Source organism: Microcebus murinus, chromosome 5 (assembly GCF_040939455.1).
Source record: "Microcebus murinus isolate Inina chromosome 5, M.murinus_Inina_mat1.0, whole genome shotgun sequence".
Classification (NCBI taxonomy): domain Eukaryota; kingdom Metazoa; phylum Chordata; class Mammalia; order Primates; family Cheirogaleidae; genus Microcebus; species Microcebus murinus.
This window is the reverse complement of record NC_134108.1, coordinates 66,371,354-66,391,150: the sequence shown is the minus strand read 5'-3', so window position 1 is coordinate 66,391,150 and position 19,797 is coordinate 66,371,354. Positions and strand designations below refer to the sequence as shown.

Genomic DNA, 19,797 nt, shown 5'->3' with positions numbered 1-19,797 from the left:
AGCTAGGATTACAGGCGTGAGCCACAGCGCCCGGCCTCCATGTCATTTTTAAATCCTCAGAAAGAATGAGAATCTGTAATAGCCTTTCTATAATAAATAGCATTAATTTTCTGAGCATTTTTCCTTCTATCTACTTAATCTTCACCAAGGATGGCTGCTACCTGGTGCTTGTCCTCGGCTAGCCCCTGCCTACACCTTGCTACTCATCTGTTCACAGTCTTTACTATTCCCAATTCTTATGGGTATTATTTGCCCCCAACCCCACACTCTTCCACTTGAGAGTTTCCCTCCTCCCGTTTCTATGACACAACAGTCTCTGTTGGCAGATCTGGTTCTCTGATCAGTCCTCCCCACGCCTAAACACATACTCCCAAGCTCTTCCCACAGCCCTCCTCTCCACCACTGTTTCTCCTTTAAGAGTTTTGTCCGGCTGGGCGCGGTGGCTCACGCCTATAATCCTAGCACTCTGGGAGGCCGAAGCGAGAGGATTGCTCGAGGTCAGGAGTTTGAAACCAGCCTGAGCAAGTGCGAGACCCCATCTCTCCTATAAGTAGAAAGAAATTAACTGGCCAACTAAAAATATACAGAAAAAAATTAGCCGGGCATGGTGGCGCATGCCTGTAGTCCCAGCTACTCGGGAGGCTGAGGCAGGAGGATCGCTTGAGCCCAGGAGTGTGAGGTTGCTGTGAGCTAGGCTGATGCCATGGCACTCACTCTAGCCTGGGCAACAGAGCGAGACTCTGTCTCAAAAAAAAAAAGAGTTTTGTCCGCTTTAGCAGCTTCATTGAACATTTCTAGAAGGGTAGATCCAGATCATTATCTCACCCCGGCCTCAGACCAGCATTTACAACTTTTTATTTGACATTTCCATTTCCTTGTTGCGCTGAGCCTGCACCCATAACAGCTCTTTCTCCCAGTCTCTGTTAGTGTCCGCGCCTGGGCTGTGGCTTTCACATATTACCGAACTTAGCATGAACTTTTTCTGCTAGTATTATCATTATTTCCTTCTTCATTGGTTCTCTGAAATTAAGCAGCCTTCTCTTTGTTAAATTCATGGCCTCCCTTCTGCACACGCTTACAAAAAGATTGAACCAAATAAAAATGTTTTTAAAGGGTTCTAACTTTCTAAACTTCAACGAAGCACAGAGCTCTGATCATCTTCAACATACTTGGCCCAGACTAGACCCATGAAATTCCTTCTTCGGATGTATTCTAAGTGGCATGAACCTGGAAGGCCCTTGACACCAGGGTCATGGATCTAGAAGGCTGTGGGCCCAGGGCTGTCGAGGCTGCTCCCCGCCCACACACAGCAGATGGAGAAAACTTGTCTACCGTGGGTGAGAATGGACGCAGAGTGATGGATGGAGACATGATCCTGGAGGGATGTACTGACTCTCAATCCCAAACCCTCAAGTCCTCAGAGCTTCTCTGCTTCCTGTAAATTCTCATTCTATGAGCCGCTATAGTATCCTTCAAATAAATCTCCTTTGTTATTTGCACTATTTTTAGTTGGATTTATGTCATTGGCAACTAAAAGGATTTGAAAATATACCAGTTTATGTTCTATTGGAAAATTAACCGATTTTCTAAAAGATATGACTTCCCTAATCAAAACCCTTCTTGCTCTAATGTACTTTTCCAATCTTATGTCTCTCACACATGCAGTGGAGTGTCTATTCACTGACACCCCTCCTCCACCTGCCAAACATAGCTGGGCTTTCCTTTCTGCCTTGTTATCATCCACTCCCCTCCTTTCCTGGGAGTTGAATCTAGATCTATCCATTGCTCAAAATTTATCACAAACAGCACTACTCAAGCTCAGTGGTCTTTCCCTCCCTTGAGCCACACCCATCATAATCTTCTTCATGCCTAACGGGTGTTTCCCGTTCATTCCTCTCTCTGGGGCCATTCCGTCCCCAACCCCAGCACAGGCCTTGAAGACAAGTGCTTAAGACATGTTGGCTCCTCAGTGTCAATGAAGTATATCTGATCATCAGTCTCTGTATAAAACTCATTTTAGTCTCATATGCACATTTTTCACAATGTAATATTGTTGAAATCAGGATTAAGCTTATAATCATTGGCATGCCAGAATTTAATGAGCAGCATTTTTTCTTTCTTAGGGGTACATAAAATATTGGTGCATCTTACATTTGATGGTGTCGTAGATTCAGTGAAAGAAAGTATCATTCGAGCATCCCAGATAACAGTTGTTTGCTCCCATGTCTTCCTGCCTCTAGGGTGAATCATCCCCTGTTCTCAACATGTCCTTAGTCCTGTTTTCTTTTTTTTGTTGCCTGGGCTAGAGTGCCGTGGTGTCAGCTTAGCTCACAGCAACCTCAAACTCCTGGGCTCAAGCGATCTTCCTGTCTCAGCCTCCCGAGTAGTTGGGACTACAGTCATGCGCCCCCATGCCCAGCTAAGTTTATATATATGTTTAGTTGGCCAATTAATTTCTTTCTATTTTTAGTAGAGACAGGGTCTCACTCTTGCTCAGGCTGGTTTTGAACTCCTGACCTCGAGCAATCCACCTGCCTAGGCCTCCCAGACTGCTAGGAATACAGGTGTGAGCCACTGAGCCCAGCCTAGTTCCTGCTTTCTACTCCTACTGTTGTTGTCTCCACTTTGCCTCCTTTAATTTCCCACTTTATTTATGTGCAGACTATTACACTGCAATAAGGCAGTGCTAAACACAGTGGTGTCATTGTGTCATGGTCCTATGCAATAAAACACTGTATGATGCTAACTAACTATGTTTGCTATAAAATTAACTCCAGTTAAATATAGAAGCTAGCAAAAATACATCTTTATTTCAGTTGTGAACAGGCAACCATGTTGTATGAGACATAATGCATGAAGACAATGAAGTCAGAAGCAGAGTAGTGATAGAATTAAATAAGACTTACAAGCAAAGCAATACAATATATTTAATGACAATATAATCATCATTCTTTGAGCAGATTGTGGCCTAGGAGAGTCTCTAGAGATAAAAGGTTTCTAAATAACTCCAGATGCCCCGTACCATCCAATTACTGTTGTTTATGCACTTTCGTTCTTCATTGGTCTATGAGGCTTGGAAATTCAGTGGTCTTGGGCCAGGCAACTCCTTGCATGGAAGCTGTCCTTATTAGCACTGGCATGGTGGGGACCTGCCATGACCCCTAGTGTTATGGGAAGAGCTGGTCTCTCACCTCCTCTTCCAATACAGCCTGGGATCCAGCCAAAACAAATGACTCGCCCCACAAACCCCATACTGTGCAATCCAAAACCTTCCTGCTCTCTCCATGCCTTTGTTAGGGCTGGTCCTTTGTCTGATGGAGCTTTCTGCTGGGCAGACATGTTCCACTGATCTGCACTGCCGGGCACAGTAGCTCCTAGCACCTGTGGCTGTTGAGAAGAGCACGTGAAGTGCACTTAGTGTAAACCAAAGACTGAGCTTTCAATTTCATTTAACTTAAAGACATATGGCTAGTGGCTACTATATTGGCCAGCGCAGAATTAGCATGTACTCTGCCCCGTTTCTTCTTTTCCAAATCTCCAACCTCTGAGGCTGCTTTCTCCATGAGATCCAGTCTTCCCAGTGGGACTCCTTTCTTTTCTTCCTCAGAACTCCCATCACACGTTGAACCAATACTGTGGCCCTAAGCGCTGTTAAACTTATAGATGTTTGTGTCATGTCCTCTACTTGGTCCCCTCTCTGAGAGCTGTGACTACTCTTAATTTGGACCCCACTATACCTAGGGTGGGGTTGCTTTAAAATGTTTGCTGTCTGGATATATAATAGCAGCACACACAGCAATTAACATTAACAGTAGGATTTGACCAACAACATTGCCATGCAGTGCAGGATTACCCTGTCCAAAAAAGGTTTGAGCCTTAGCTCCCTGCTCCTGGGAAGTGATCACTATGCCCTCAAAATGCCCTGCCGGATAGAAGGGTCTTTGTTTATTGGGGGCCTTGGGCCATACCAGATAGTCTATGTTATGTGATTTATAATGGGTGCCTTGGGCCACCAGTATCAGCTCTCCCTCTAGTGGAACTAAAGATTAAGGTCAGCCATGGGGGGCCATCAACTAGATCCATGTGACAGACTCCCAATAAAAACTCTATACACCTTGGTGAGTTTGGGTGAGCTCCCCTGGTCAGCAATACTCCGTGCACATTGTCACACATCATTGCTGGGGAAAATAATCACTATCCACTTGACTCTACTCGGGGAAGACAATTGGGAATTCTGTGCCTGGTCTCCCCTGGACCCTGCCCTGGGCGTCTCTTCCCTTGGCTGACTTTAATCTGTAACCTTTTGCTGTAATAAACTATAACCATGAGTATAATGGCTTTTCTTTTCTTTTCTTTTTTTAGCAAATTATGGGGTACAAGTGTAAAGGTTATGTATATTGCACATGCCCCTCCTCCCTCCTCGAGTAAGAGCTTCAAGTGTGTCCATCCCCCAAAGGTTGCACATCTTACTCGTTTGGTTTGTTTATACCCATCCCCTCCTCCCCTCTCCCACCCTCCCATCACCTGATAAATGTTACTCTTATATGTCCACTTAGGTGTTGATCAGTTAATACCAATTTGCTGGTGAGTACATGTGGTGCTGGTTTTTCCATTCTTGGGATACTTCACGTAGTAGAATGGGTTCCAGCTCTATCCAGGAATATACAAGAGGTGCTATATCACCATTGTTTCTTAAAGCTGAGTAGTACTCCATGTTATACATATACCACATTTAATTAAGGAGGTATGATGGCTTTTCTGAGTTCTGCAAGTCCTTCTAGAAAATTATTAAGCCTGAGGATGATCTTGGGAACCTCCTGAACTTGCAGTTGCCCAAGGTAATCTATGTTGCGATGGTGCCTGAGGCCAGCCCAACTGAGAGTCCAGCTCCTGGAATCCCAGCCCTGATCACACAGCCTCCGGGCTGCAGGGCTGGTGCCAGAGACGATGAGCCTGGTGCTCAACATGGGCAATGGGCCTCTGGGACCAGGGTCACACTGGAGTATATGTGGGAACAGAGGAAGTGGGTGGGAGACTGACCCAGGGGAAGAAACGGAGAAACCGGGCTGCACGGAGCAACTGTGCAGTCAGTCGTGGTGTGGGAGTGAGAGATCAGGGAGCTGTAGGCCCCTAATTTGAACTTTCTGGGAGTATTCATGCGTGCCCTAGTCCTCAGGATCTAAGAATTGCTGTCCCTGGCAGTAGTGAGCTGTGGAGCAGACCCCTCGGGCCAGAGCTTACTTGATTTAAGGCAGGTTATGCTGTTTTGCTGTACCATTTTTCTACTCTTGACCAAAGTTTAGGCCAGACACCTGACCCTGGCAGGGGCAGAGGGAAAGAGAGCAGAACTACCTCCCCAGTAAGCAAAGACTGTGCGGTAGGCATTGTCTCCCTGCTCCTCAAGAACTGCCTTCTGATCCCAAGTGCTATGACTTAAAGACAGGGCCCTTATCAAAATCATGTCCTTTATACCACCTGCCTTCCCTTGGCTGACTTTAATCTGTAACCTTTTGCTGTAATAAACTATAACCATGAGTATAATGGCTTTTCTTTTCTTTTTTTTTTAGCGAATTATGGGGTACAAGTGTAAAGGTTATGTATATTGCACATGCCCCTCCTCCCTCCTCGAAATTCCACTAATGAAAGAGTCACTAAGTTAACCTAACAATCACCTAAAACTGGGTAAAGAGAAACGGCTGGTCACAACTTAGTGTAGACTCAATAACCAGATTGCTTTCCTCACTCTGAGCTTAGCTGCCTCAGTGGAAGGGGTCACTAACTTGCAGGAGTAAGAAAGAGATCATTCTGGAGTGTGGGCGCTTCTGGTTAGAGTAGGAAGGGCCAAGACTTCGGTGCAGGGATTATTGAGGACATTATTCTGGGGCAGGAAGGGAAGAGCCAGAAGCAGAGAAGAACCACATCCCTTTCCTCTCCAAGACCAAGTTCTCTCACTAATTCTCAAGTTCTGCCCTTCTCCCAAGCCCTAGGCTTGCCCTGCATGGAGATTCCAGGAAAGAAGCATTCTGCTGGCTTCATGAGGGCCTCACAGGAGACTAGAAATGCTTTTCTAGACAGACGGAGGAGTAAGAGCACCAGCAAACAGGATGAGTCTGTGGAGTAAGCAGGGTTGAGGGAGGCAGAAGGGCAGGAATACGTTATGCCACGTGTAGGATGAGCACAGCTTAGAAATATACCTGGCAGAGGGTGGGGCCTCAGTACGCAATGCATGGTTGAATGGATGGATGAATGAATAACCTCCCCTAATATTGCAAAATCACATAGGCTGCCAAACTCATACAAGGCCAAATCATTCCTGCTTAGGACCTGAGCTCTCTTCCTTCCTAGGTAGGCACTTAGTCCAGTTGTACGGGTGTGCAGATTTCTCGCTCCCCCTTTCCTGTCTCCAATCCAGAATGCCCCAAGGCTTGTCCTTCGTTTTTCTCCTTCCCTCCACACCTGCATCCGAGGCTTCCTGAGGGTCTTAGAATGTCTGGGGGGCATAGCAGGGGAGTTCTTGTGAACCAGTTCTCTCACAAGAGCAGAAGGCGGCGGTCCCAGGGAGATGTGAAGTGTGACGCAGGATACCTGTCGAGGCCCAGCCCGGCACGTGTCTATGCCCTCTCCTAGCCACACCTTGGAGCCCCTAGGAAAACACTGACCAGTAAATTAAGTTGAAAAATATGTAGGAGGCTGGGAATATCAGCCTGGAGTATTTGTCGATGGCGTGGGTGTTCTGGAAGATTCGCAGACCCACCTGGCCCTTCAGAAGCCCCTTCTTCCTGGAGGAGTTGGATTCACTGCTCAGGGCCAGGTGGACCACGATTTTGTCTTGCCTCTCTTCTTCCGTCAGGATATGGCTTCTCGGGTACCCGGCCAGGCTGTTGGCCTCAGACTCACTGTAGCTTCCATCCAGCATCATGGTTCTTGAATGAGGCATCCCACACACGCACGGGAACTGCGGGCAGCAAACACCAAGGGCCGCGTGTTAGAATTACCTGCGCAGCTCTTTAAACTGGCCATGGCCAGGCTCCACGCTAGACTAAAACTAGTCTTAGTTGAAAATGACCCCGTGCTTCTACTGAGAGCCCCTGACTAGTCCAAATGCCCTCAATTGCAGAGGCAAAAGCTAAGACCTAGACAGCTGTACAAGTCTCCTTAGACCACACAGCAGGTGTCAGAGCTGGGACTTTAACCCCACATACACCGATTTCAGCTGCAGGACTTCACCTCTCCGTGCATTAATCAAAAGACGAGTAGGTAAAACAGTGTCCTTATGCTGAAGAGTTATATTTAAGAGGCAAGGGTGGCCGTGTGAGGTGGCTCACGCCTGTCATCCTAGCACTCTGGGAGGCTAAGGCGGGTGGATTGCTCCAGGTCAGGGGTTCGAAACCAGCCTGAGCAAGACTGAGACCCCCATCTCTACTATAAATAGAAAGAAATTAATTGGCTAACTAATATATATATATATATATATATATATAGAAAAAATTAGCCGGGCATGGTGGCGCATGCCTGTAGTCCCAGCTACTCGAGAGGCTGAGGCAGTAGGATTGCTTGAGCCAGGAGTTTGAGGTTGCTGTGAGCTAGGCTGACGCCACGGCACTCACTCTAGCCTGGGCAACAAAGCGAGACTCTGTCTCAAAAAAAAAAAAAAAAAAAGAAGCAAGGTCATGGCGGCTGCCTGCAGTGTATTTTTAAAATGTTCAACTGCACCAACAAAAATATGCTTACATGGAGAAAGCACTCACACAAAAATTGCAAAATGTCGGCAATGCTGGACCTAGGTGTGGGGTGTACAGGTATACATTTCTCTATTCTTTCGATTACATCTGTAAGTATGAAAATGTTTGTAAGAAAGTCTAAGTTAGAGGGGAAGAGATCATTTTGCTTGACTTCTCCCCACAGTTTGAGTCAGCAGAGAGTGGGCTTCCACTGATGCCTAGATGCTTTCAGTGTTGGCCGAAAGCACGAGGCCTGCTTGACCAGCCAGCTGACCATGGGTTTGTTTATTCCTCCCAACCTGCTGACTTCACCACGTTTCTGACCTGGCCCCAGCCCGTCAGTACCTCTGTTTTTCCATCTGGAAAAATGAAATAATAACATTTCACAATCTGCCTTCCATAATGAGAGATCTTAAAATAGATGAATATCATAAAGCTGTGGAATGCAAAAATAGATAAATGAATTCTAAAGTGAAATTAGAATTACTCAAAGTATTCTTATGCTTGAAGAAATCATTTGTGATTGGGGGGCTATTTTTCTTCAGCAGGCTTGATTGTTTCATTATTATTTCTATGTCTTGTCCCATCAGTAACAGTAATTAAGTAACACATTAACTCATCTTTTAACAATTAACATGGACCCATAGATATGAGTCAGAGATCATTTATTCAACTCTTTGCATTTAGGTATGCAAATTTTGATGAAATTGTAAAATATTGTCATTGGGGTTATTTATTTAAGGCACAAGTCTTTACTTCTTTTCCTTGCTCTAAACTGCAATACTTTCTGCTAAAATGAAAACAGACTTTTCTCCTATGATTTTGAGTTAGAATCAGGAAAAGTCAAATATTCTGATTGATCCCTCCGTATCAGCTTATTTCTAAAAAAGAGTTCACCACTTGAACTAGGGGTGGGTCTACCCAGTCGCAGGCAGCTGTGTCCTATATGGAGTGGAGGTCAAACCTCAGTGAGCCTGAGACTTTGTTAGAAATGCTGATTCCAGGGTGCCATCCAGAGAATCTGATCAGTAGGTCTGGGGTATGGCCTGGGAATCTTTATTTGTAACAGGCTCGGCTGATTCCAGGGCAGGTGCTCCTTGGCTCCTGCTTGGGAACCTCTCTACTGGGGGCCATCTTAATGATCATGAATATTCATTTCTCTGTGGGGCAGCAGGAGAGAGATTGTGTCTTCCCACCATTGTCTGCTCTCCAGCAACTATGTGTCTCCGCCTTTAAATCACGTGTTTGAAAACAGTGAAGTATAAGCTGTCACCTCCCAGATGTCTGTTCTCACAGGGACAGAGAGACAGACCTACGGCCCAAAGGCGTTTCTGAGTATGACTTCCTGTTGCTCTTTGAACAGTGTCATATAATCACTGGCAAAGACCAGGGCCCATCGTATGAAAGCAGGTTAAGGAACTGCCTGAATAGGAGTCACGCGTGTAGTTAATGGTTCATGAGCCTGTATTTGTCTGATGAAAGCTTTACATTTTTTTGTACAGCTCTATACAGGAAAATCTAATGGGTTATAAATCAAAAGTGATTAAATATAATCCAAAGGTCTTTGATAACGATCAATGTACAAATTATTGAAAACTTAAGTACTCAAATGCTGAAGCAAAAAAAGGTTTGAATAGTTTTAAAAATAAATTCTTAAACAGTCTAGTTTATTTGCAGATAATGTGGAAATATTTGACAGGTGTAATGTGGTCATTGAAAAACCATTTTCGAAAAGGCAACATATCCTCCCTTCCTAAAATGTAAAGCTCCCTCATGTTAAGGGGCTAACAGCCAGCCAGATACTCATGAATGTAGGATTTTCGTGTCCCTTGATCTCTACACCTTTTAGGTGAACACTCATTTCGATTAGTGCATTGGTTAGCAATTTGGCATTCTGTATTTCTTACTGTGATTAGTAAGAGTCTGAATATGAATGAAATACTTTCCCTCCCTATGCCAAAGGCCCATGAACATTGCTTTGTAAAATTTCTCATTTGCATTCTATCTCACAGTATACAGTTGATCCTTGAGCAACAGTTTTGAACTACATGAGTCCACTTATCCATAGATTTTCTTCTGCCTCTACCACCCCTGAGACAGTAAGACCAACCCCTCCCCTTCCTCCTCAATATGATGATGACAAGGATGAAGACCTTTATGATCATCCACTTCCACTTAATAAATAGGAAATAGATTTTCTCTTCCTTATGATTCTCTTAATAATATTTTCTTTTCTCTAGCTTACTTTATTGTAAGAATATAGTCTGTAATACATATAATACACAAAATATGTGTTAATGGACTGTTTCTGTTATCAGTAAGCCTTCCAGTCAACAGTAGGCTATTAGTAGTTAAGTTTTGTGGGAGCCAAAAGTTATACTCGGATTTTCAATTGTGTGACAGTTGGCACTCAATCCCCATGTTGCTCAAGGGCCAACTGTAGTATAGTGCAGCATGGTATTTCCAATAAATAAAAACAAAATATTTATCTTTAATCTGTGATGTGGCTGAATTTTCACTGGGCCAGAGCAGTGAAAAATAAAGGAGCTTTTTGTTCTAGCACTGTCCCCTTCTCTGGTCATAAGACAGGGAGGCATTTCCTCTAGACGTGTTCAGTAATAACAGTGATAGTTTGTGTCTAGAACCTCACAGTTTCAAAACAACTTTCACATAGGTTATCCCATGTGACTTCTACAATAACCCTGGGAGGTGAGGTTCTGTTATCCCCCCTTTTACAGATGAGGAAACTGAGGCCAAGCATAGCAGAGTTGGGTCTAAGAACACAGATCTTTCCATTCCAGTCTTTGTCCAAGACTTTCTGCTTTCTGGGATCCTTTGTGGTAGAAGTTGGAACGCATTGTAAAATAGGATCCTCCTTTTGCATCCGCATCTTTTTCTACATGCAAACTCTGGTGGGCCGTCTGCCCCACCGACCTTCTTATTCTCATCCAACCCGCAGCAGGGCTTAGACAAGGGAACGAAGAAACCTTCCTACCTTCTCCCGCAGCTTGCGCTCCTTCCACTCCTGCACCGTGGTCAGGTAGTTGACGGCCGCGTACTCCAGCACCGAGAGGAACACGAACACAAAGCTGACCCAGAGGTAGATGTCCACGGCCTTGATGTAGGACACGCGGGGCATGGAGGCGTTCACGCCCGTGATGATGGTGGACATGGTCAGCACCGTTGTGATGCCTGCAACACCCGGTCTTAGTTCAGCTGCTGACAATGGTATAGGGATGCCCCCAACAGCCCACTAGGTTGCAATTCTACATTCTCTATCTCTTAAATTGAATGAGCAATTCCCCAGACACCTTGCTGGGATCTGCTGCACCAGCAGCCAGGCCTGTCTCTGCCCCCGCCCCCCAACTCGCTGCGCCTCTCCTTTCACTTCAAGCCCCTCGGAGACTGGCTTTCTGTGACGTGGCTGGCAAGGTGAGGCATGCTTCGGAGAGGACCTGCTCTGACGTGGAATTAAAGACAGAGACTAGACCGGGTGCAGTGGCTCAACCCTGTAATCCTAGCACCCTGGGAGGCTGAGGCAGGAGGATTGCTTGAAGTCAGGAGTTCAAGACCAGCCTGAGCAAGAGCGAGATCCTGTCTCTACTATAAATAGAAAGAAATTAGCCAAACAACTAAAAATAGAAAAAATTAACCAGGCACGGTGGCATGTGCCTGTATCCCAGCTACCCAGGAGGCTGAGGCAGTATAATTGCTTGAGCCCAGGAGTTTGAGGTTGCTGTGAGCTAGGCTAACGCCACGGCACTCTAGCCCGGACAAAAGAGCAAGACTCTGTCTCAAAAAAAAAAAGGACAGAGACTAAAGAACATTTCTAAAGCAACTTTCCCAAACCTCAAGGAATGAAGACATTCTCCCTCATCTAAGCCATGATTGGTAAGTCCATGAAGGCTGTGGCAATTCTCAGAAACCCATTGTGCTAGTTTCTTCTCCATCGTGCCTTCTTGCTGGTTAAACTCTCACATTTCTCAAAGCCCAACCTAACTTTGTCCAAATTTACAATGATGAGTTGTAAGCTTTCACTCTGGAATTCAGAGTCTGTGAAGGGCGAAACCACAGCTCCAAGGAATGCAGCCCTCCCCTTCCCAGAAATCACACGTGTTGTGGGCCCTGCCTCCAAGCCCTCAGTCTGTCTAAACAAGGCCAGCAAATGAAGGTTTTGCATGTACAGGATAAACTGTTGGTGTTTGCAGAATCATCTTATTTATCTAAGTACTGAGCTCTGATACTGCCAGTCGTGGATGTCTATATCCCAAATAGGCCACCTAAAGCGATGCAGTCACAGCTGCTGGAGTTTTAGCTCCCTGTGGTTCTCGTAATGCGGTAGAGGAAACAGGCCCATGTCTGAACGGGGAAGGCAAGAAGCAGGAGGAAGAGTCGCTCCCTTCGACTCTGGCAGATCATCAGTTCAAAACTCTGAATAAGGATTGTATTTTTTTCCTTACATAGTGATCAGTATTAAAAAAAAATAGCCACCCTACCACATCTTATGAAATGCTTTTACCCAGCGAAACTCTGGCAGGCACAGCTCTGCGGTCGATCCAGAAGGACACCCAGGACAGCATGACCATCAGGGTGGCGGGGAAATAGGTTTGCAGCAAAAAGAAGAAGATGTGGCGACGCAGCGTGAAATTGATGTACAGACGGTTGTACCAGCCTGCGAGACACAGGAAGAAGCCAGTGAGGTTCCACCTGAGAGGTTAAAAACAAACTCCTGCCCTGGAAGCCCCTCTTCCCCTGACATTGCTCTCACCAGCAACAGAAGGTTAATGTTCATGAGCAATTGGCTTAATATAATACCTTTCTTTTCCACACTCTAAGCCCTCTCTCTTGCTAATATCGTCTTGTACATTGACTATCTTATTAGATGTTATCTAACTTTTCTTCACAGCATTTGGGGAAGGGTAGAACTAAACAGAAGTTGTTTGTTTGCTATTTGTTACTTGCAAACTCCAAGCATGTTCCCCGAGTGACTCGCAGTGCAAGAGTGCAAGAAGTTGAGTGGCTCTGCCTTACTAAGGCCAATGCCACTGAGGCAGGAGCCACGATAGCTGTCCTCTTTATTGTGAAATTGGACACTCACACGATTTCCACATGCATTGCAAGAAGAAATCAGGCTGTCACCTGATTCTAAAGTCTGCCACTGGGGACATGAGGAAATGGGACTCTCAGAGGCTTTTCCAAAGACCTCAGGCTGAGTCATAGATGAGCTTGGGTCAACATGGGTCTCCAGTGGCCTGGCCAGACACTGCCATTGGGCATATTCACATTGTTGTACCACCACCACCACTATCATGCACTTCTAGAACCTGTTCATTATCCCAAAGAAAAACTCTGCACCCATTATACAGTAACTCTCCATTTCCCTCCCCCCAGCTGCTGGAACTCTCCATACTATTTCTGTCTCTGTGAACTTGCCTGTTCTAGTTACTTCATAGAAGTGGAATCATACAACATATGTTCTTTTGTGACTTTATTATATACTTAGCACAATGGTTTCAAGATCCATCCACATTGTAGCATGAATCATCATTTCATTCCTTTTTAAGGCTGGGTAATATTCCATTGTGTATATTTACCACATTTTATTTTTCCATGCATCTGTTGATGGACACTTGGGTTCTTTCTACCTTTTGGCTATTATGAATAGTGCTGCTGTGAGCCTGGGGAACTTTTACATGCCCGTGCCTAGGTCCCCAGCCCGGACTGATTGAATCAGAACCTCACCATAAAGCTCCTCACGTGCAGCCAGGTTGAGGTCACGGGCCTCTGCCCACACTGCTCACTCCCATCTCTGAGCCTCTTCTCTCCCCGCCCACCTGTCCAGCTTGCGTTCAACTCCTCCAGGAGGCCAGCCTTAGTCATTCCAGCCAATTGTGATTTAGGTCTCTTTTTTCCAGAACCGAAATCATTCACTCTACGCAGATGGACGTTTTAGCACTCACATATACACCATTGCATGTCGTGAGCATCTCCACGCTATGGGACTTCTGCTCAGTTCCTTGAAAGTCCTTGAGGGCAGGAACCAAGAGCTGAGCGTAACTCTATCCCCCTCAGGCCCTGGCTCGCCCTCACACGTGGAGACCCGCAGTGATCACCTGCCGAGCTAAAGGGACATTGTGTGAGAAGTCCTCACTCCCAGTACCGGTGGATGTGACTTTATTTGGAAACGGAGTCTTTGCAGATGTAATCAAGGCGAGATGATTAGTGGGGGCTCTAATTCGATGGCTGAAATCCTTACAGGAGAGGGAAATTTGGACGTGGGCACACAGGGAGAACTCCATGTGAAGACACAGACACGGGGCGAAGGCCACGTGACGATGGAGGCAGAGGTCAGAGAGCCGCAGCTGCGAGCCGAGGGCAGCCGAGAATTGCTGGCAGCCACCAGCGGCCAGGAAGAGGAAGGATTCTGCCCTAGAGCCTGCGGAGGGAGCAGGGAACCGTGAGGGAATAAATCTTTGTTGTTTTAAGCGCCTAGTGGGTGGTACGCTGTTAAGGGAAGCCTTAGGAAACTAACACAAGAGTTAATGGTGAGATTAGAGAAGAGCTGATAAATTGATCCTCTCAAAACTTCAAATCTGGCCCAGGGTCTGAGAAGAGGTTACACTAAGCATTAAAAATAAATCTACAGATCTCGATATAGCTAATAAAATGCAGTTCCTCAGAAAGCTATCCATCCATAGTGCTCAGCAGAATGAAACCGCTTACAGAACAGCACGTAAAATAAGAGCCCAGCTTTGTAAGATTACACCATTGAAGCAAGATGTCTTGAAGAGTGTTTGCTAAATTGTGGGGAGTGATTCCCTCTAGTGATGGGATTTCAGGAGACGGCAAGTTCTCCACTCTTTGCTTACTGCTTTTAAGTGTTATGTGTATTTTGTGGGACTATGCATTATTTTAGTAATCAAAATTTATTTTCTGGCCGGGCGCTGTGGCTCACGCCTGTAATCCTAGCTCTTGGGAGGCCGAGGCGGGCGGATTGCTCAAGGTCAGGAGTTCAAAACCAGCCTGAGCAAGAGCGAGACCCCGTCTCTACTATAAATAGAAAGAAATTAATTGGCCAACTGATATATATATATAAAAAAAATTAGCTGGGCATGGTGGCGCATGCCTGTAGTCCCAGCTACCCGGGAGGCTGAGGCAGAAGGATCGCTCGAGCCCAGGAGTTTGAGGTTGCTGTGAGCTAGGCTGACGCCACGGCACTCACTCTAGCCTGGGCAACAAAGCGAGACTCTGTCTCAAAAAAAAAAAAAAAAAAAATTTATTTTCATTGGGGCTAAAGAATTCAAATGTTGTTTTCTGTTGTTGTTGTTGTTTCACATTTGAATCAGACTGTGGCGAAAGGTAGCTACCTGTGCTGCTGTAGAAGGCCAGTCTGGACGTTGTGTGAAATTTCTGAATCAGAAACTGGGACAAGGAGATCTTCTCATCCGTTTTCAGGGATTCATCCCCGTTCTTCCAATACAGCATCAGATCTTCATCTGTGTACGCATCTTCGGGGAGAGGAAAACAGGTTAGTTTGCCCCCTTTGCCCCTGATGCAGGGTAAAGCGACAGGGAGCTCCTACCCGGTCTAGGAGTGGACCGGAGTAAACGGGCCGTGACGCTGGCAGGCGGCGCTGTCTCGGGGTGACTAAAGTGGCACAAAGGCCGCAGAGGGAACACAGTGAAGGCATCAGGGAAGCTGATACTTACAGCTCTCCAGCTCCAAAGAACAGGTCTGGGAGTCCAGGGGAAAGTGGCTGAAGTCCATGTTGCACATGGCAGTGACAGTAATCCTAGACAACCCAAACACAGACGTCGGCTTGTGCGAGTTGCTGGCTCACGCACCTGCAACCCAGAGCAGCTGCCTCCTCACATCTACTTCAGAAGTCTGGAAACACAGGTGTCTAAGTCACAGAACCTTCGTTTGCAGAGTTTTGTCTTCTGTAGCAGATTATTAGTGCGCTGCCAGGCCCCTTGAAGGGGCTGGTGAGCTGTGCCCCTCCCACAGCCACAGGGGCACTGGCTGCTAGTGGCTCACGCCTGCCCGCTCCTCTGGGCACTGCCCTCAGCCGGCAGGGCCACCTCCCCCAGAGATGCCGGGAGGTTAGGCCTCCCCTCCCTGCCCACCCTTCCCTAGGCCAGAAAGGGCCTGGCAGCAGCATTTAGTTCTGGTGAGCTGGACAAGCAGGCCGGGATGATGTGGAATCGACTCTTCAGTCACTCAGGTTAGCCCCAAAGCCCATCTGCAGTAGCACCCAGTAATCAGTAGCCATTGGTGTTTTTGTAAAACCCTTATTACCAATCAACTAAAACCATAGGCTCTCAGGGGCGAAAGGTACAGTACATAGAAGGGCATTGTCCCCATCAACTTGTTCAGGCCAAAGCCGTCTTCTAATCCAAGCTTAAGACCCCCCAGTGATGAGGAAGGTGCCACCTACGGGGTGGCCGTTTCATGTTTGCACAGTTCTGACTGGCAGCAGAAGGCTCAGACCACCCCACACAGCCCACAGACCCGAGCACAGTGACAGACTCTTCAGTGTCAAAGGGACTGACCATGCATACGATAATGGTGTTGGCCAAAGGAACAGAGACCCTGGACAGCTACCTCATGCTGTACAGCACGTGGCCATCCGGGAACACCCTCAGCATGATGTTCTCAGTGGTGGTGTCGTGAGTGAACGACCTTTTGGAGTGGACAAAGAAGACGTCGGGGACCCAGATCTTCTTCACCAGCCTGCCGTCGAAGGTCATGCTCTTGTTGCTGGTGCTGGGGAAGGCCAGCCTCTCATCCTTCCAGTAATGCCGCAGGTACAGGGTCATGGTGAAGTCCTGTGGGAGCCAGGGCGAGACCAGACAGAAATGGCTTAGAAGCCTCCTTCCTTACAATTGACTCACCATCCACCACTGTCTACATCTCGGGCTCAGCCTCAAGGGTTGGAGGGAACAGTTCTGCAGCTCCGTGGCAAAACATCCAAGGCAATGGCACTGCTGTGATCTGAAGGAGAATGGCTCGTTTTTATGCATCATGAAGTTGGAGCCCAGGAGACTGAGGAACCAGCCCTTCAGTCTTTGCAAATGAAAACTGCAGCTGTGATGCTGACAGCCTGCTCTGGTGGCCAGCAGGGCAGGACTTCCCCAGAGCCTGCTCTCTCACCTAGGCCTCTGCACCCACGGTTCATTACCCGCCAGCTAACCTTTCCACTTCAGCTTAGTGGCCACTTGCAGAACCTGGACAATCACGTCTCCCTCTTAGGAAGGTTTCTACCATTAGATCCTTGAAGGAAGAAGCGTGTCCTGTCCACTGTTGGATCCCCACTCACCACTGAATTAAGTACTCAATTGAGTAAATCGTTGCTGGATTGGAAAGTGGGGGCATAACAGATGAAGGGATGGACAGCTGTATACCTACTATAATTCAGCCAGAAAGCTTATCCTGTTAACAAGTGTCTCCTTGCCCGCATAGTTGTTGCCTTAAACCAAGAGTATGGCCCTTCTCCACACCAGAGTAAGGCACAAGGAGCAAATGGGAAAATAACTGCCCCAAAGATCCTCTCCTGGGAGCAGGTGGAGGAAGGATGGGACGAGTGCATGGTGGTGGCAGGCCCAGGAAGGGAGGGAAGAACGGGCACTGAGGTTGTGCCTACATGAGAGTCTGACCTAGACTGGTCCCAGCCCCCAGGACATCACGCCGGCCAGGAACACGCCATCCAGCCACAAGGAGAGCAGCCCATACAGGAGTAGGAAGAGATCGGCCAAGGGCTCCTCTGGCTCCTTCCCTCTAGGACATGCAGGTGAACAGCAGGGTCTGGGGGAGGTCGCCCAGGGGAAGTGCCATACTGCAGGCTCACAACACCAGCCATGCATGGCTACCTTGGGTGTCACCTACGTCCCCCTTTCTTTGTGCTGGAGTCTGCCTGCTTTCCCACTGGTTGGTGGCTGCTCTAAGACAGGCAAGTCATTCTAGATACCTCTTCCTGGAATCCTGAGCCACACAGAGAGGTGAGTCTTCACACCCAGAGTGGACATCTGGGTTGGCTCAGGTCTAAGGCTGCCAAACTGGTCCCAGACCCACCTGGTTTTGCAGCTGGACCCAGATGTTGGACATCCAAAGGGGCAGGCAGTGTACACTCTAGCATCTTGGAAACTGTCATACCTGCATCACCCCACTTTTTGCCAGGTGCTGGAGCTATAGGGTGCACAGCATCAGTATCGATCGTATCAGCTCTGCTGTGTTGGGTCCGTCAGGAGCCAGGGCAGCTGCCACCCTTCAAGGACACACAGTGGCATTGCCATGGGGAAGGGGAGCCTCTCCTACTTGCATTCATTCCACACATGTTTTCAGGGTCCCCAGTGGAGATACAGGAGTGAAAAATAAAAGATAATTCCCTGCACTCGTGGAGCTTGTAGTCAAGTGTGGGAGACCACCAATATACAAGAAAACTCCAAAATAAATATATAGCACAATTATAAATGATGACGTGGGCTGTGGAAGGAAAAACAGAAACTCTGGGTCAGGAGGTCAGGGAAGCCTCTTTAAAGAAGGTTCACCTTAGCTGAGACCTAAAGGACAAGGACACAACTGTGGGGAGGGCCAGAGCAAGAGCATATTCAAGGTCCCTAAGACAGACAAAAGAGATGTCTGCAGACTGGAACAGAAGTGCACAGAAGGAGGACGAGATGGGGGTGGGAGTGGGGACGGGGGTAGCCTCTGCAGGACAGCCGGGGTGTGTGTGCATGCGGTGGTACACAGAGTGCCAAGAGTGAGTCGGGAGCTGCGCTACAGCAGGAGCTGAGAATCAAAGAACTGCAGAATTTCAGCCTGAAACTGTCTCCCTCCAGCACTCCTCCAAGTGTGGTTCATCTGACCACCCGCATCCCTTGAACAGTGTGTTCAGAATGCAAAGTGCCAGCCTCACTCCCATTAGCAAGTGTGTGTTAGAGCCAAGGAGTCTGCATTTAACCAGCCCCTCAAGTTATCCTTTGGCCATGAAGCTTGAGGGTCCCCACTCTAGATTTCAGTGCACCTGAGCCAACTTCCAATTTCCCATTTTGTGAGCTTTAGCTCCCGCTCTCTCCCCACAGCGCAGCTCGCACCACCGAGGCCCGCCAGGTCACAGGCTCTCCCAGCGCTCGGCCCACGCCACCCTGGCCGGAGGCCGCCCAGCCGGGCGCTGCGTACCATGTCCACCTCCGAGATGCTGTCCAGACTCTCCACCTGCACGTCCACGCCCACCGGGATGGCAGGGCCTGCAGAAGAGCAGAGACAGCTGGTCACCGCACCTTCCTCTCTACCGCCAGCCTGGTGACAGCCCCAGCACCCTCCCTGGGGGAGCCAGGACCGGAGCAGGGTGGGGCAGGGGCGCAGAACCCCGTGAGGTTTTCTTGCCAGTCCCTGACACGCTGGGTGCCTCAGCCTTCTCCGAGAGGGCAGGGACTGTGCCTGACTTAGCTGCCGTCCCTGGGCCAAGGCGGATGTTTAGTCCAGGTGTGTAGGATGAATCGAAGAGCAGGATAATGACTTTCTACACCCCAGGGCTGCCTCTGTAGGGGGAGGTAACAATGTTGCCGTGGTGCCTGAGTGGAGACTCTGGCCATTTGTCCTCCTGTGACATCTAAAGACTCCGAGCTCGGGCACCCACGTTCCCCGATCTGGATTCATTCAGTCATTCAAATTCTACCTCCAGACGACCTAACTTACAGCTGGGGTCCTGCCCACTAGAGGCCTTTGACCTAGTGTGAGATGCGTCTTCTCTGCACAAACTTACATCACAGGCACAGACACTACCGTGCGAGACTTTGAAATCTTGTCAGGCCTTGTCAGACTAGAAGTACGAGAATGCCTAGCACGGACACTAGCGCTGAATTTCACCTGGCTGGTGGCAAGTGTCTCAAACTAAGTTTATCTGTCCTTTATCCTGAGCTGGGTGATAGTTACATTGGTAAATTCACTTTATGATAGTTTAGGGAGCTGTGCACTTATAATTTGTACACTTTTCTGTGTACACATTATGCTTCAGTAAATTTCTTTTAGATTTTAATATTTAAAAAACTTACAAAAACTAAAAGCCTGTGTCTGT

General features: G+C 47.6%; 1 protein-coding gene across 1 annotated transcript in view; it reads right to left on the bottom strand.

Annotated features, from left to right (window-relative positions):
* Positions 1-2,823: 2,823 nt before the first annotated feature.
* GABRR2 (gamma-aminobutyric acid type A receptor subunit rho2) overlaps positions 2,824-19,797 on the bottom strand; it is a 42,534-nt gene continuing 25,560 nt past the window's right edge. Inside the window, exons 3-9 of the mRNA XM_012750941.2 lie at positions 18,900-18,967; positions 16,326-16,549; positions 15,431-15,513; positions 15,089-15,229; positions 12,241-12,393; positions 10,717-10,913; positions 2,824-6,955 (exon numbers count right to left, since the gene is read on the bottom strand). Of these exons, the coding sequence (XP_012606395.1) occupies positions 6,644-6,955; positions 10,717-10,913; positions 12,241-12,393; positions 15,089-15,229; positions 15,431-15,513; positions 16,326-16,549; positions 18,900-18,967 (1,178 nt within the window). The 3' untranslated portion in view covers positions 2,824-6,643. The remainder of the gene's footprint in view (positions 6,956-10,716; positions 10,914-12,240; positions 12,394-15,088; positions 15,230-15,430; positions 15,514-16,325; positions 16,550-18,899; positions 18,968-19,797) is intronic.